At 44.5% G+C, this 19,028-nt stretch overlaps 1 protein-coding gene across 1 annotated transcript in view; it reads right to left on the bottom strand.

Annotated features, from left to right (window-relative positions):
* PIGL (phosphatidylinositol glycan anchor biosynthesis class L) overlaps positions 1 to 19,028 on the bottom strand; it is a 183,318-nt gene that overhangs the window by 4,749 nt on the left and 159,541 nt on the right. The window contains exons 5-6 of the mRNA XM_073565356.1: positions 8,885 to 8,916; positions 6,484 to 6,617 (exon numbers count right to left, since the gene is read on the bottom strand). Coding sequence (XP_073421457.1) covers positions 6,484 to 6,617; positions 8,885 to 8,916 — 166 coding nt within the window. The remainder of the gene's footprint in view (positions 1 to 6,483; positions 6,618 to 8,884; positions 8,917 to 19,028) is intronic.

The following is a 19,028-nucleotide window of genomic DNA, read 5'->3' on the forward strand; positions in this document are numbered from 1 at the left end:
GGGGTTACTTGCAACCATGGGCGCACTAAGAGTTGCCCGGTCGCCAGGGTAGTCTTTGAGACAGGTTGGGACATCGAGGGACAGGATGTAGCGATAGTCCTGTATCTGTCCTGTCCAATGGTGATAGGCCGTGACTCTAGACTGTTCTCTGGCTTGTGGGAGAGGGCAGTTCCTCTACAGCAAGGGGATGGAGACATTTCTAATGTTGGGCTAGCAGACCTTGAGACGGAGACGCCTCCTAAAGTGGACAGGTCAGAGGTAGAACTGACCGGGAAAAGAAGTACATCTGCCCAACTGACAGACCTGACGTCTCGTGCCAAGACAGATGGTGGGCTGGGAGATGAGGTGACTGGAGGGTTGACTCGGATGATCGGCGTGACTCAGACTCTAGGGGTGACTGTGGCTCTGAGAGAGAAAGGGAGCACAGACTGGATGAGCTAGAGATAGAAGTCTTCGAGCTCAAAGGTCACCTGACATCGTGGCAAGGTCTGAATAAGTCCCTCAGAGAAGAGGTAGGAGTACTAACAAAAACTGTAAGAGGTCTTCTGCGGGAGAAGAAGTGGGACGAAGACTTACAGCGGCCAGGCCTGAGTGAGGAACAGTGTGAAGACAAAAAGAAACTGAAAAGTATGGAAGCAGAGGTGATTCGTTTGCAGATGGAGCTTGCTGCTGCAGAGTGTGCTAAAAGACAAGCACAGCAGGAAAGAGATGAACTGGCTGATGTGATTGCCAACAACAGAGGTGAAGGTGCTCTGGCTTTGGAAGAAAAGAGGCGGTTAGAGTCTCGCATTGTTCAGCTTGAAGAAGTGGAGGAAGAACACGGCAACGTTGAATTAGCCAATGACAAGCTGAGAAAGGCCACACTTCAGGTTGACCAGATGGATGCTGATCTGAAGACAGAACGTAGTAATGCTCAGAAGAATGAGAGTGCCCGTCAGCAATTAGTTCGCCAGAATAAGGACTTAGAAGCAAAGGTTGCACTACTGGAGGAACATCTTGATGCAGAAATTAAAGTGCGACAATCTGCTAGCAAACAAGTACGTTGTACGGAGAAAAAACTGAAGGTTGTACTGAGGCAAATGGATGATGAAAGGCATAATTCTGAGCAGTACCAAGACCTGGCGGAGGGCAATGATGTGCGTCTGAAACAGTTGAAACCAGGGCTGTGGAGTCGGAGTCGTGGAGTCGGAGTCGGAGTTGGAGTCGGTATAAAATGGACCGACTCCGACTCCTAAAATATATAATAAATTGGGTACAGTAATTCAATGCAGGATGTGCTGAATATTTTTTCATAGGAGTTTGGGAAAGTTATGAAATGTCCTATAAATGGCTGTTATATTCCTGATCTAAGGCTACATTCACACACAGCGTTTTTCCTGTGTTTTTTGAGGATACGTTTTTCAGCTGCAAAAGCTGATCATCTTTTTAAAAAAACTGCATCACCTGAAAGGTTTTTGAGCTCATAGATAATGTTTTCAATAGCAAAAGCAGATTAGAAATCTGCTCTATCCATTTATCCATATCTGTCTATCCATATCGTATCTGTACCAAAAAGAATGAAAACCGGGTAGTACACCAATATATATTCTGTTCTATCTAAATATCTTGATTATTGGATCATAAAAATGATTAAATGTCTGAGGTTCACATTGTACTACAATAAATTTTTCACTTAAATATAAGCAATATGTGTGGGAGTCGGAGTCGTGGAGTCGGAGTCGGTGTAAGGGAAATTGAGGAGTCGGAGTCGCAGGTTTGGCTTACCGACTCCACAGCCCTGGTTGAAACGCCAGGTGGAAGAAGCAGAGAAAGAGGCTCAATGTGCCAATATGTTGCACCGTAGATTACAGTGTGAACTGGAGGTTGCTATAGAGACAGCAGATGCAAAGAACTGTGAGGTTAATGCACTGAAAAGTAAACTTAGATGTGGTGGGGTACCATTTGTTACAATACGCTTAGATAGATAAAGGATGGTGATTAACCAGTGTCTGACGACGCAGACAGACCGTGACTGGAGGGTCAAAGACAATGACCGATATTCTGACCGCTGGAGGCGGGGGAGGTCTAACGTAGGCCGTATGACAGATGGAGACGGTCCTCTCGACTTGTAGGGCAAGGTGACATGGGTGTCCGGTCTCGAGTTCCCTGGGTGATGTCATGTGTTCAACCCCACAAGTTTGAACAAAGGGGGAGGTATGTGGTGTAGTGACCACTGTGTCCGCTAGGGGGCGCTGTGTGGATGTCCCAGGACGAGAGTATAAGCATTTCCAGTGTCCTGACAGGTGTAGGATACTGAATGACCATTAAGTATCTCAAGGTGGGTGGCCTTGGGATGCAGGCTCGAGTATTGATCAGCAGAGGTACTGCTGATGTTTCCGTTACAATGTGTCAGGGAAGCCTGTGTGTGGCTGTGTGTAATAGGACCTTTAGTGATGTCATAGCCATGTGATCACCTGTGGGTGTGGTTATGGACTGTTATGATTGAGTCACCGTAGGAGGCAAAAATAGAAATGCTAGCTAAGTCCAGAAAACCAGAGAGGTTGGCAGCTATCGGATTGCAGACCCCTGAACCTATCAACACAACTAGCAGTAGCCGTGGGGGACTCCTACGATGCCCTAGGCCCCTCGATCACAGCCGGAGGACTACATAGCCTAAAGACAGAAAGGGAAATCTAAACAGCCCCAGAGCAGACCCCAAAGCAAAAGGCAGCCCCCACATATAATGACGGTGAAGCAAGAAGAAAGAACAAAACACAGACAGAAAGATAGACTGAGCAAAGATGGGGCCCAAACTAACTTAGATAGGAAAGGACAGGAAGGCTGCTGTCTGCTTTCCGTGAAAAACCCTATGAAAATAAGAGCCAACAAACTGACAGTAAAAAAGGCCCTGAAGACGCTAGGCTTCAAAAAAGGCTATGTCAGTACTCAGGAATATTCTGAAGACAGAGCAACAGGCAAAAGGAGATTCTGCTCACCCCAGCAGGGAATGGCAGAATCCAGAAAAGCAGGGAAAACAAAACACTAATGCAAAAAGGCAAAGCAGAAATCTTAGCTTTAGATGAGCAGGAATCAGACAGGTTTCCTAGAAGTCCACAGAGAAATCACCCGCAGGGAAAAAGGGTGTCGGCAGCCTTATATCCAGTCAGTAACTCCACTCAGCCAGTCATCATGATCAGACCCAGGTGTTTGACAATCAGGCTCACTACCTTTCTCTACCAGAAGAGGGAGTTCCTCGGGCCTCAGTAGAGAAGGGGAAAATGAACTCACAACAATGGACCATATAAAGTACCTGAGGTCTGGTCACATGGAAGTGAATGCAGGGACCCGATTGGTCCATATGGAAGGTCTCAGAGATGTCTGTCTTCCTGACAGCACGTGTGGACGCTGTGTTTAACGGCTGCAAGTGCCTGAGAGTTCCCAGGGAGAGGGACTGAATGGCTGCAGCATGTAGAAGCAGCCATGAGGTAAAACCCTGACAGAGGATATAATTGTGAGGCTGAAAACCCTGAATATTGGACAGTGCTAACAAAGTGAAGCTCTGTCATGGACGCTATGCCGTTTATATGAACTTTTTGTTGCTGGTCATTGTTTATGATGCCTGAATAAACCGCATGGACTGTTATTGCTTTATGGAAAACCAGTGCCGGATGTGATTTATTGGCTGCCAAGCAAGTGATCCCCTACTTAAATGACAGCGCTACCTCACAAAGGAAACTGGAGAACCCAGAGAAAACCCCACAAACACGGGGAGAACAAACAGACTCCTTGCAGTTCATCCAGACGTGTCCGCACTATATGTTCTTCCTCATGTGCCGGCACTATATGCTCATACTGACGTGCTAGCACTATTTGTTCCTCCAGTCCAGTCTAGGCCTGGAGTAGCATTTTGGGAGTAAGAAACACCGTCCATTTTATTGGATTTGATCGGTGGGCATTCTCACGCTACATGCTGTCGTGGATCCTCCCCAGATACACCTATTTTGGCAGAGCTGGCAGAATATGGCATAAAAGTGCCAAAAATGTTTGCTCAATGTCACACTGAACAAAACTTTTGCGACTTTGCAGTGTTTCACGCATTTTAATGAAATCAGCCCGAAAGCCTATAAAGGAAATCACACCATGCTTCTGTATCAGACCAATTTATTCCACCATGAAAGACAACACGCTTTTTTTGCTTTTGGACAGCAATCCCATACTGTAATGTCTGTATACTCCTTTGCGACCTCCCTGACCAGGAGATGTAGTACAATCAGAAAATGTTCCTGTACGGTCAGACACAGTCATTACACAGTACACAGCAGGGGCACATTTCTAAGATTATCTCAGCACATTTTTTTTTAATACATCTGTACTGCAGCGGGGTTGGTGCAGTGTGACAGATAAGCAGGGACCACAGGAAAGCTCACAGCAAACTTGTTTAATGTCCAAATAACTCACACAGTGCACAGCACACTGTATCCTCCAGATCGCAGCCGGGGCGTCACAACAGTCCGTATACGAGACAACTTGCCGAGGGCAACTGCACCGTATCACGCTGTGGGGTGCCAGGTGTTCGCTGCTCTTGGCTCTGTGTTACCTCACACAGGCTGGACTCTGCAGAGCCACCTGCTCTGCTACTTGCAAACAAAGACTGACACCCCCAAACCCTATACTGCAGGGTTTTTAACTAGAATCTGTGGTCATGAGCCACTTATAAGACCCGGCTTGGAGGAAGCGGACCGCCCCACTACCATCCTGTAGTCTGCTTCAAAAAAAAAAAGCCCATACCGGGTTTTCCTGAACATTGCCTTGGCGAAATAGCTTGACAAGGTCCACACTTACTTTTACTTTGCCTTGTGAATCACAGGCATCCTGCTATGAATACCAGTGACTCTGTCTGCATCCTGGGGGACACAAAGCGACCCTCGCATATGATTCCCTTCACTGCCTCACACATCCAACTGTGGAACTTAAAGGGAACCTGTCACCAGGTTTGCCCCATATGAGATACAGCCACCGCCTTTAAGCTCTCATATACAGCATGCTATAATGGTGTGTATGCCCCCGATCCAGCCTGCAACAAAATAAAAACACTTTTTACTATACTCACCTGCCGGGTGGTCCGGTCTAAGGGGTGTTGCTGGTCTTGGTCCGGCGCCTTCCTTCATTCGATACCGTGCTTCTTCTTGCTTTGTGTGGATGATGAGTTCCTAAGTGATCACGCTCCTGTGCAGGCGTACTTCTCTTCCCTGTTGAGGGCAGCGCAAAGTACTGCAGTGCGTAGGCGCGGTGAAAGGTTAAAGAGTGCCGATGCATGTGCACTGCGACACTTTAGTCTGCCCTTGTCAGAACAGAGAAGTGCGCCTGCGTAGGAGCACGATGTCGGGGACGCATCATCCACACAAAGCACAGAAGGAGGACGGCATTGAAAGAAGACGGGAGGCACTGGACCTGGACACCCCACTGGTGAGTATAATAAAAGATGTTCTTTTGGGAAGATGATGAATCCAGCAGGAACAATAAATGGTTAAAAATTTTCAATTTTTATTCTTCCATATAAAAAATATTACCCTTTATGGTAAACCACATAAAAAAATATTTTATAGAATGCTGTATAGGAGAGCTGAAAGGTGGTGGCTGTATCTCATATGGGGCAAACCTGGTGACAGGTTCCCTTTAATATTATTTTTGGATTAAAATATACTTTGCTAGTAGGAAAACCCCTTTAAATGCTGCAGTCAGAGAGTGACAGAGGCATTTAAGACGTTAAGAACAGAGGTTGGCGAGAGAGCTGATCACTGCTTTTAAAGACAGACGCCAGCAATGTAATATAAAAAGGAGCAGCCTAAGCTCCTCGGCAGCTCCACACACCCAGACACATGGAATAGGACGTCATGGCGTGTTAAAGGGTCAAGTGCATTTCTGTTATTGTACCAATGAATTTTTCATTAAAGGGGTATTTCCATCTCCAAGATCCTTTCCCAATATGTAGTAGGTGTAATAATAATAATATTAACAATTACCGCCAATTAAAAATGTAGTATAGTTCTTCTGATGAGCTATGATGCTTACTCCATGTGCAGTGCATTACAGTAACTTAGGTATTCATATACGACCACTAACAACTGTCACTATCTGAGTGGTCTTAACCATGGGTACCTAAGTTATTGAAATGCCCTGCAGATCGGGTAAGTGACATAGCTCATCAGAAGAACTATACTACACTTCTAATTGGAGGTATTTGCTAATATTATTATTAAACCCACAACACATTGGGATAGGATCTACCCCATTAATCTTGAAAGACCCCCATATGCTGCCAGCGAATTATCCCATAGGTGTAAAACCTGCCCTGCTGGAAGCAGAAATATAAAAAACTGTGAGTTGCTAAAATGTAAAGTTTGTTACAAAGCAGCACACATTTTATCCCCATACATAGAAGAGAGCATTTGTTGTTACACCCCAGGCCCTCCGTTACAGGCTGCAGTGTATGGTCAGTGTTACCTTGGCCCGCTGGTATTGCCTTCCCGATGATATAATGAGGACGTCATGGTGGAAGAAGCAGCTGAGTGGCAGGTCCAGTACTGACACGTATGTCCTGAGCATGCTCACAGATTCCAGCACCAGAACAGAACATCCTGCGCAGATCCATAACGACAGAACAACAGTTACAGCTATGCAAGTGATGAGAATAACTGCAGATTTGTAAAGGGATTAGAAAAACATGGCCGCTTTCTTCTACACAAGCCCCAGGCCGGATCAGTATTGGAGATGAGCGTCTCTGATCACTCCTTATACCTAATGGGACAATAGCAGGAGCAGATCTGTCCCAAAGTTCTCTGTCCCCTCTATAGAGCAGCGTAGTCTGGTGTCACATCCCATTAAAGTGAACGGGGTTGAGCTGCAATGTCACACACAGACTGGAAGAAAAAAGCCGAAGTTTTCTAATCCTTCATTCAACATAAAAATCATATACTTGTTTTACAATCAGAAAATGTCTAAAGATTTGGGTGTGGGATCAACTATAAAATACATATAAAGGTGTACGTCTATGAGACGCCCCCTATAGACATCAGGTGTACGTTTCCTATAATGCCCCCAGTGATTACACTACATGCTATTAGAGCCCACCCTGCTATAAAAGCCACAGGGAGTGGTCAGTGCCTGGATTATGGGAGTTAATAATTAGCAGGACGGCGGCATTGACCTCTCGTGGACCCGGTGATGGCTCAGCTGTATGCCCATGGGTCACTGCGGATAAAAGCAGCAACATTTGCACATAATGAGTGAAATTACCAAAAGATGGAGCTCTACGCCTAGGAAATAGCAGACAGTGGCAGAGCACTGGCTAAGTGCCGTCTTCTGCTAAAAAAAATGCTTTTACATTTTGTTTTCTTACTCATGGATAAGAGGAGCAATAACTTCCCGCAGATAAAAGGTTACAACTAGGGAGCACCGGCAAGTAGGGTGTGCGGAGGACCAGGGTAAACAATGGCTGACGGTCATCCATGGACTGGACATTGGGAATACAAATTATGGTCCTGTGCCTTCATACATTGTGCAGTCTTGTATATGTCTGCACCAGACCTGAATCGTGACCAGTTCGGCCATTGTCAGGATAATATATCATGAGACGTCACGATAGACGTCGCTGGAGCTCCATCGTTATAACACACTTGTGGTTCCAAATTAGTCCCTAGTTGTAGTCTTGGGGAAGATCAGTGGATCTAAAAGTATTAAAGAGAATCTCTCACCAAAGTTTACAATTTAAACCGTATACATCATTAAATAGATTAGACCGGATGAGGCTGACATATTTACTTTGAAAGTCCATGTCAGAATAGTTGTATTAGCAGTGTATTGAGATAAATCACACACAAAAAAAACAACTTTACAGACACCCAATCCCCACCCCCCACCCCACCCATCCATCAACAATACAGGGCTGGATGCAGCAAGCAAAGATGAAAAAATACATACGGTATTAGTTGATATTCTGGCCAAAATCCATAAAATGTTTGCTGTGTGAGTGATTGCTCATCAGTATTTTGCACCTGTGCTGCCTTTGTCTTGTTTCAGAATGACTGTATAGATAGGATATAAAAATGAGCTGCGGCCTGTACTTAGCAGTGTGAGATCTCAACAACAGGAGGGAGGAGGTACAATGAGGAGCTGTCAATCAAACTAAGTGAAACTTTCATAAAGGATTATACAGCCATTGTGACATGGATTTTCAAAGTAAATATACCATCCTTATCAGGTCTAGGAGATCTATTTCATAATGTTTATATGTTTTTCAATATGTATTGTGAAAGTTGTAAATTAATTTTAATGCAAATGCCAAACAAACTTCCAGATCTTCCATATGGGTTAGATGCTGTGCTAGAAACAGATCACGAGCAAACTGAGCATCAGACATAGAGCTGGTTTTCCTTCCTCCTTCCAATGACGTTTCGAACGGGGGGGACATTTGTGATTAGAAGAGATGGGCAATGAGATTTAGATGGTCATATCTATCCGGACAATCACAGCTGCTGGAGAGGAAGAAACTGCTTTTCTCCAGACAGTATATATGTGCCACTTTAAAAAGGGCTTTGGGTCTTAAGGCTGCCTCGCTCTACAAACCCCTATGCATCATTATCTCTGATGATCATGTCTTGATTCAGGGCTCCAGTGTACTAGACAATCACTCCTGTTAGGCCAGTTTTCACATGACTGTAATGCTGCCGCATTCTGGCATCATTGTCCAGCCACAATACCCGGACCTTTCATGGCGTTACTGGACTGAAGTAAATTACTATAAAACCTTATGGAGATCTAAGGTCAGTTCAGTAGAATTATGGCACCCATAATACGTCCTAACACACATATGAATACACGGCACAGATGAGAAGATAGGTCATACCTTCAGGTAACTTTCCAGAGCTGTGGAGGGATCTAGAAAAGGAGAGAGAAAGACATTGCTATAATATCAAGCAGATGGCATGGGGACACAATACCGAAGCATCATCTATTTATCTACTTATATAATTGCCTTGTAATGTTTCCATTTCCCGTTCTGTCCAGATGCCACCGTATCCCAGAATTCCAAGCGGAGGAAGTTCACCTACCACCATATTGGGACACCCAAGTGATGGGTGTCGCAATATGGAAACTGCTGCTGGTACCAACCTATTGCGCGATACCACCAGCGGAACACCGTCGCACCACACACACACACACACTCTATACACTGTACGCACCACACACACACTCACGCACACACACACACTCTTGCACTGTACCACCAGTGGAACGCCATCGCACTACACCGCGTGAATTCCGTGCAGGCTCAGTGAATCATTCGGCTGATCCCGGAGGAAGATGGGCGACGTGTCTACAGGCAGAGGAAGCCGGTCACATTAAAGGGGTTTTCCCACAAACAAAAGTTCATTTTAAAAATTGTCTGTGTCTGACCGTGTACGGAGCATACCACATCTCCTGGGAAGGGGAGGAAGCAATAGACAATACTGACATTACAGCAGGGGATCACAGAGGATTCATTTTGTGAGGTAAAATATTTCACTGACTGTTTTGAAACAATATTTTACCTCACAAAATGTATCCTCTGCGATCTCCTGCTGTAATGTCAGTATTGTCTATTGCTTCCTCCCCTGCCCAGGAGCTGTGGTATGTTCTGAACACGGTCAGACACAGGGGTGAGAGAGACAGAGCACAGGGGGGAGACAGCTCAAACGGGACAGCACATGAGGGGAGAACACAGCACAGGAAGGAGCGAGACAGCAGACAAGGGGGATAGCACATGGGGTAGACAGGTCAAAGAAGAGAGCACAGACGGGAGAAGTCAGCACATGAGGAAAGAGAGAGTGGATAGGTGGGTGAGCACATGGGGGGAGAGACTCTTAACGCTGCAAAGCCTGCCCCCATTGTGACATTACCGCCCTCCCGATGCGATAGCAATAATTAATAGTTAATTATTATTATTATTATTATTATAGTAAATTATAATTTACAATTCAATGGGTTCTGACTGCTGGGACCTGACCCGATCGGCAAATTGTTATCCCACTTACAAAATGGACCTCTGCTCCATTCATTCTCTATGGGGCTGCAGGGAAAAGCTGAACGCAGAGCTCGGCAGCCACAAAGAGAATGGAGAAGGTCAACCAAGTGCACTGTCTCTCCATTCTAACGAAGATAAAAGTGACCCATTCTGCTGATCGGTCTCAGAAGTCAGACCCCACTGATCGATAAGTTATTCCCTATCCTGCGTATATATTATAATTTTTAATGTGAATGGTGTAATACTTTATTTTGCCTGTGGGGGCACTGCAGGAGAATTGCATACTTACTCCCAGGTTTCCCTTCAGATCACAACTGATCTTTCATTCGTGGGACATCCTGTGATCAGAGGACTTTTCTACCAAAAAGTAATTGTCCCAATTTGACAACCCCTACATGCCAGACAGCTTAGGCCTGTTTCACATTTCCGTCTTTTCATGTCAGTCCAAATCTGCCAGAGCGTTAAAAAACGGATCCGTTTCCGTCATGGGCCAAACTGATGCCACTGGATCCTTTTTTTTATACGAATCTGCTGCAGCCGGTAAGTGGATGAAATTTAAAGGAACCGCGGTCTGGAAAAGGAGAGAGAGAGAGAAGAGAGGCAGAGGGAGAGGGAGGGAGAGAGATATTTTTTTGTTTTTCTTCACGGCGTTTCCAGAACGTTATTCAGGGTTAACATGCTCCAAAAAAAAGTTTCAGAGTCCGTCTCCTCCGCCCAGGAGACGCTACAATTCTAACGGATCCGTCAAAAAACGAAATGCGACGGACGACCATCAGTCAAAATCCATCGCTAATGCAAGTCTATGGAGGAAAAAAACGGATCCGTCAAAAAAAGGGGCGGATCCGTTTTTTTCTAAAAGTGGCGGATTTTGACTGACATCAAATAACGGAAATGTGAAACAGGCCTTACTCCATAAATAGCACTGTACATTTTTTTTTAATATGATGGTTCTCAAGGCAGTAATCTTTCAGTCTGGTATTTTCCAGAACTGTCTGCAAAACACAACCCCATTTTCAGGAACGACTGTGAAAAAACGGACTATGGAAGTCAGTGATTAGGACAAAATGTTCTTTGCCAGTACATAGCCGATGGCAAATGGAGCTGTAAACTGGATAAATTATCATAATGACACCACGACAGCTCATTTTCCTTTTCTTAATTAAATTCCGATCTGGCTTGTGATTCCAGTTAGGCAAAGTCTCTTAAGAGAGAACGCCTTCTTATTATTGGACTGTGGGATCCAGGCCAACTAGGGGAAATGTTCCACTTTTCAGAAGCCCAACTAAGGTATATTCTGGTAAACCAGGATCGGGATGTTGTAACCTAAACTGAAAAGTTTTGTTGTGTTAGCGAACAGCCTCGTGGAAATCCTCTGCATATGTAACTCTCAAAGTGAATGAGATCAGGCGATTATCTTCACATCCCCCTTATTATTATTATATGTTAGGGAAGGGGTCTCCGTAATAGCTTAGCCATTAAGTCTGGACTTTACCAATTGCTCCTTCCAAATCTACTAAAGTAAGCAGATTGCTTGCTGGTGTCGTCCTAAGTTACAACACAGCCCAGGATGCACACAGAATAGTCACTGACTAGCAGAGCCAGCTAAGGGACAACTACACAAGCCGGGGAGCAAACAAGACAATGATGAATTCATAACAAAAGTACGAAGTCAGGAAGGGCCGATAACTCAAGCCGAGCAGATAGGTAAATAAAAAGTCAAATAGTCCCAAAGTAAGACCAGAGGGGCACTTACACTGGGTTTACAAGTGTCGATCGTGGCCATTAAACAAAAGCCGATCAGCTATATTCAGGATAATCGGCGATAGTTTAATAGCCTGATTACGACAAGCGATCACAATTCCATGCAAACAGAACAATCAATATAATGATCTTTCTGTGAGCATAGATTATCACATTGTTTGCAATACACCTGTTTACACAGGATGACATGCCGCTAATAATGTTGATTTTTAAGCCACTTGAAGGGAACCCGTCACCAGCTTTGTTATATATCAACTAAAACTATCACCTTATTCAGCGCGTATGCGGCATTCCATAAATGCTTATATAACCTTGACTCCCCCTGTATACACCCCAAAAACTTTTTGAAGTTCTCCCGCACTCTATGGTAATCTTCTCGGTCTGGTCCAATGGACATGGCTTCTGGCCTTTCCATCCCTCCTACCGGCTCCTGCTCACCATCCTCCTTCTTTGACTAACGTGGATAACGCCCTCTCATCCAAATTGCTGGGCAAAATTTTGTGCCTGCGCAGAGAGAATGCGCTTTGCCCTACTGCAGGCAGAGCCGAGAGCCTAAGTATGCATGTGCCGGCACACATCATGGCCCATGTGCAGGTGTGCGCACACCTATGATTTTGGCTCTGCCCGCAACAGGGCAGGTGCGAGCTGCGATTTCTCTGTACTTAAATGATGCCTATGGAGTCACTGTGTGCTCTATCGTACATAATATTCAGTCATATACGCCTAATTGAGATGGTATAACAAGTCTCCAAACCATAGTTAGTTACTTATTGGTGGCATAATTACCACATTTCTTAAGAGAAAGAAAATTGCATTACAGCAGCGACTCATGGATAAATCTTGAAAAAACAGAGGAATAGAGTCTATGCTAGTTTACAAAAGTACCAAATTTTATTAATCATAAAATGTGACATAAAATGTCAATATATGCAAACAGACACCATACACAATATATATGTGAGCAGACTATTTGAAAAGAGGGTACATTTATAGTTTAAAGTGACCTCAGTACCCTAGAACGTAGCATAAGTAACCTGCCGTCACAGTTAGTGCATGTGGGACAAAACATGTATGTGCTGCCACTAGTCATAACAGTCTTATATGAACGAAAATAGTCCCAGATGTAACAAGCACGGTGCTAAACCTCAGTGTCCAGGGATCCCCCAGGCGTAGTCATAATGAGAGTATTTTAAATACGTGAAACTAGGAGCATCAAACAAAATAGAGGAGCACCAGACACTGAGGCGTATTAAAGGACTCAAGTTCAGTAATTACATGTAGAAATACATGGCAGAACAGTTGGAATAATTAAATCAGCAGAAATGCATCGCTAATGAGTTATTACCCGTCATGCTTCCAATCGTGAGGGCAGGAGAAACGGACCCCTACGTACGTTTCGATGTATTAACCTTCTTCAGGGGGCGTGGCTTTAATGTGCCTGGGTTCCTATTTAAATACCCTGCTTGTTTGTCAATTTGCCAATGAAATCTCCATGATATGGTGACGCGGATAGGCGTCAGTACATCCACCTATGAACATCGCACTAGCCCAAATTAGTCATGTTAACCAATCCCCGAGGGCGGAAGAAACAGTCCCACCAATGATAGCCCCAAAACGTCATCGCTAATAAGCAGGAAGTAATGGCGGCGATTTCATCTCCTGCCAGTCATGTACATAAACGTCACTTCCGCCCTAAGTGTGAAACAGAGCGTGACAGTACTGGAGGGCGGGCGTTAACCCCATGCCTGTGATAAACCCGCCCGGCTGCTGTGTCACGTGGGACGGCCGGCGCCTAGCCGTTACTAGGCGACACAGCCAAACAAGAAGCAGGGAGGACGCAAAATCCGGCAAACGGGGGAACATATGCACAACAGCTGCAAAAATGACTGGCAGGAGAAAACATGGATTTTTGTGAGCACTCACCGTAAAATCCTTTTCTCCGAGACGCTCATTGGGGGACACAGATACTGTGGGTGTATGCTTCTGCCGCTAGGAGGCTGACACTAAGTGAAAAAAAGAGGTTAGCTCCTCCTCCGCAGTATACACCCTCGCCCCTATTGCAGGCGGAAATCAGTTTGGTGCCAAAGCAGTAGGAGGACAAAAAAATCAGCCTTAATACAGGTACAACATGTCCAAAGGAAAACACCACCCTTATATAAAATAAGTAAACACATATTCATTTAAACAAGAGCCAACTGGCTAATAGGGTGGGTGCTGTGTCCCCCAATGAGCGTCTCGGAGAAAAGGATTTTACGGTGAGTACTCACAAAAAACCATGTTTCTCCTTCATCTCATTGGGGGACACAGATACTGTGGGACGTCCTAAAGCAGTCCCTGGGTGGGAGATTGACTCACCGATCCAAGCTACATGCACCTCCTGTTTAAAGGTGCGCTACCGTTGCTTGGAGAGTCCTTCTACCCCGGCTCGCATCTGCCGAGGCCTGAGCATGGATATTATACCATAATGTTTGGCAAATGTGTGCAGTCTGGTCCAGGTTGCTGCCTTGCAAACCTGTTCCGTCGAAGCCTGGTGCCGAAGCGCCCAAAAGGCGCCCCCTGTCCGGGTAGAGTGCGCTCCGATCCCTGCTGGAATCGGCGTGCCTCTAACACGGTAGGACTCCTGAACCGTCCAACGAATCCATCTGGCTATGGTCGATTTTGAGGCAGCGAGTCCCTTCCTACGCCCCTCGGGGTACCAAAAGTGAGAGGGTCCTCCCCGACCCTCTCCTCACCGATGATCTAAGTCTGGCATAATGTCCCACGTCGCGGGAGAGGATACGTGGAGGGATACTCGCACGTGGTCGCCCGTTGATGGTTTGGGGAAATCGGATCCTTTCAATAGGATGCGTTGCCCCTGTCTTATCTTCATAAAATAAAAAGCAAAGAAAAAAATAGATGTCTGGGGAAAAGTCCCAGAGATGTCCCTCGGTGCGGGAAAGGATACGCGGAGACGATACTCAACGCGTGCTCGCCCGTTGATGGTTTGCGGAGATCGGACCCTTTCAATAGGATCCGTCGCCCCTGTCTCATCTTCATAGTAAACTAGAAAAAAATAGTCTGGAGAGATCCAGACTGTGTGTGCCTCCATAGGACACTAAGCAAAAACTGATTTCCGCCCGCAATAGGGGCGAGGGTGTATACTGCGGAGGAGGAGCTAACCTCTTTTTTTCACTTAGTGTCAGCCTCCTAGCGGCAGAAGCATACACCCACAGTATCTGTGTCCCCCAATGAGACGAAGGAGAAAAGTAGTATAGGGGATATATCATGGGGTTTGGCAAAGGAACAAATCCATTTAAGTATATGTTAATACAATGTGTCAATAGAGCCCCCCTGAATAGAACACAATGGTAACAATAATACATTTGAGTAAAAATACAAATAAAATAGAAACAAAATAAGGCATAGAACAGTATATAATGATAAATAGGAACCATTAGTGAAATAATGATATGTGTATATGAAGACACATATATGGAAGTATATCAATAAGATATATTAGTATACCATACATATATATACACATATATACACTATTGCACACATATATATATGTACTGTATATACACACATGAAACATCAGTGCACTATGAATATGGGGACATCTTGACAGAAAATTGATTATAAAGAAGCCAAAAAATGGTATTTGTACAAACATGGGGCAAAATGTTAGTTCTTCGCTTGATTGAAATTGGTCCATATAATAGTCAGTCCAGATCCATTTTTCATGATGCAAATATATCCTAGATGACATATTATCCTAGGTGCCTCATCTTGACATCTTGTCCACGAATCTTGATGACACTGAACCTGGAGACTATGCGGACATGCTGAGGACTCATCAATGGGATCACCTGAGCGAGGCTAAGGGTACCGTTACACCTAGCGATGCACCAGCGATCCCGACCAGCGATATGACGCGGTCAGGATTGCTGGTGCATCGCTAGGTGGTCGCTAGTGAGCTGCCACACAGGCAGATCTCACCAGCGACATCGCTGGGGACGGGGATCGCTACTTACCTGTCAGACGCGGCAATCCTGCGTCCTCCCGCCCGGCTCCGCGCGTCGCTCGTCGGCGCCACAGGAAGCGCCGCAGGAAGTGACCGATGAGGAATGGTCCAGGAGCTTCTCGCGCGATCAGCAATAACCAGCGGGGGAGCCGGTCGGAGGTAAGTGTCACATGCAGCGATATCGCTAGCAATATCGCTGCAACGTCACAAAATCGGCGACTTTACAGCGATATTGCGAGCGATATCGCAGTGTGTAACGGGGGCTTAAAGGTGTTGGTCACTAGAAAAATCACAATACAAACAATAAACAACAAAGATAAAAACCAACAAAAATATATAAAAGCCAATTTAAAAAAAAAAAAAAACATGGTGGGGACAAGAAGAAAAAACTCATTTGGAAATGAGTAAAAACCCAAATTTTAGAAAACGAACAAGAGGGGTTAATCCAAACCATTCACAGGAAAGAAGCGAATCCCTGTGATTCGTTTAAACCTTGAGGGGACATTGTTCCTAAGGTGGTAATCCACCTACACTCTTTTTGTGCTAATAGGTGTTGTATGTCACCACCTCGTATTCCACTGTGAATGTGCTGGATGCCCCTAACCATGAATGATTTGGGGTTACATTGGTGGAATTGTTTGTAATGTTTTGGTATGGTCTTTAGAGTTGAGAGGTCTGTGACGGCAGCTGCTACTTTGATGTCACGAACATGCTCCATTGTGCGAGTTCGAAGTTGGCGTGAGGTTAAGCCTATATAGATTTTTTGACAGCCACAAGTGGCATAATATATCACCTGTGTTGTGGTACAGGTGATATATTGTCTTATTGAGAATTGCTGAGAACCATCAGCTGAGGTGAAGGTATTGGTTCGCATGATGTTTTTGCAGGCCACACAGCTCCCACAGGGGAAGCATCCTTGTGGTGGACCCTTTGAATTAAAGGGATTTTTTACCCGTGGGGCATAGTGACTGTGCAGGAGGGCATCTGACAAATTATAGCCTCTTCTAGCTGTCATAAGTGGCCTTTCAGGCAAGATTGGTGCTAAGGATGGGTCAGTTTTTAGAATATTCCAGTGCCGCTGTAGGCACTGTTTCATAGTCGACCATTCACCATTGAATTTCGAAATAAATCTGACTTGATCCTCATTTTGTTTACTTATCCTATTCGTGGAGTGCAAAAGGGACATGCGCTGGCTCCTCTTTGTCCTCGTATATCCATGTTTTACACTTCTATTACTATAGCCGTGCATCTTAAATCTGTTTTTAAGATCTCTGGCTTGATATGGTGCCTAAAGGTATGTTTCCACAGTCACTTTATCCACGTTCCACTAGGTTTCCCCCCTGTCTCTATGTCCCGCGGTGGACATCTTTACTAGAATGGTTGTGGAGGATTTTAAGCAAATCTCCCATTCGTTTTCTAACATTTGGGTTTTTATTCATTTCCAAATGAGTTTTTTCTTCTTGTCCCCACCATGTTTTTTTAAATTGACTTTTATATATTTTTGTTGGTTTTTATCTTTGTTGTTTATTGTTTGTATTGTGATTTTTCTAGTGACCAACACCTTTAGCCTCGCTCAGGTGATCCCATTGATGAGTCCTCAGAATGTCTCTCCAGGTTCAGTGTCATCAAGATTCGTGGACAAGATGTCAAGATGAGGCACCTAGGATAATATGTCATCTAGGATATATTTGCATCATGAAAAATGGATCTGGACTGACTATTATATGGACCAATTTCAATCAAGCGAAGGACTAACATTTTGTCCCATGTTTGTACAAATACCATTTTTTGGCTTCTTTATAATCAATTTTCTGTCAAGATGTCCCCATATTCATAGTGCACTGATGTTTCATGTGTGTATATACATATATATATATATGTGTGCAATAGTGTATATATGTGTATATATATGTATGGTATACTAATATATCTTATTGATATACTTCCATATATGTGTCTTCATATACACATATCATTATTTCACTAATGGTTCCTATTTATCATTATATACTGTTCTATGCCTTATTTTGTTTCTATTTTATTTGTATTTTTACTCAAATGTATTATTGTTACCATTGTGTTCTATTCAGGGGGATCTATTGACACATTGTATTAACATATACTTAAATGGATTTGTTCCTTTGCCAAACCCCATGATATATCCCCTATACTACTTTTTCTCCTGCCAGTCATTTTTGCAGCTATTGTGCATATGTGCCCCCGTTTGCCGGATGTTCTCAGTGCGTCCTCCCTGCTTCCTGTTTGGCTGTGTCGCCTGGTAACGGCTAGGCGCCGGCTGTCCCACGTGACGCAGCAGCTGGGCGGTAGTGACGTGCGGGTTTATCACAGGCATGGGGTTAACGCCCGCCCTCCAGTACTGTCACGCTCTGTTCCACACTTAGGGCGGAAGTGACGTTTATGTACATGACTGGCAGGAGATGAAATCGCCGCCTTTACTTCCTGCTTATTAGCGATGACGTTTTGGGGCCATCATTGGTGGGACTGTTTCTTCCGCCCTCGGGGATTGGTTAACATGACTAATTTGGGCTAGTGCGATGTTCATAGGTGGATGTACTGACGCCTATCCGCCTCACCATATCATGACGATTTCATTGGCAAATTGACAAACAAGCAGGGTATTTAAATGGGAACCCAGGCACATTAAAGCCACGCCCCCTGAAGAAGGTTAATACATCGAAACGTACGTAGGGGTCCATTTCTCCTGCCCTCACGATTGGAAGCATGACGGGTAATTACTCATTAGCGATGCATTTCTGCTGATTTAATTATTCCAACTGTTCTGCCATGTATTTCTACATGTAATTACTGAACTTGAGTCCTTTAATACGCCTCAGTGTCTGGTGCTCCTCTATTTTGTTTGATGCTCCTAGTTTCACGTATTTAAAATACTCTCATTATGACTACGCCTGGGGGATCCCTGGACACTGAGGTTTAGCACCGTGCTTGTTACATCTGGGACTATTTTCGTTCATATAAGACTGTTATGACTAGTGGCAGCACATACATGTTTTGTCCCATATGCACTAACTGTGACGGCAGGTTACTTATGCTACGTTCTAGGGTACTGAGGTCACTTTAAACTATAAATGTACTCTCTTTTCATATAGTCTGCTCACATATATATTGTGTATGGTATCTGTTTGCATATATTGACATTTTGTGTGACATTTTATGATTAATAAAATTTGGTACTTTTGT

This window comes from Dendrobates tinctorius, unplaced genomic scaffold, assembly GCF_039654945.1.
Source record: "Dendrobates tinctorius isolate UK_male_01 unplaced genomic scaffold, ASM3965494v1 ptg000016l, whole genome shotgun sequence".
Lineage (NCBI taxonomy): Eukaryota > Metazoa > Chordata > Amphibia > Anura > Dendrobatidae > Dendrobates > Dendrobates tinctorius.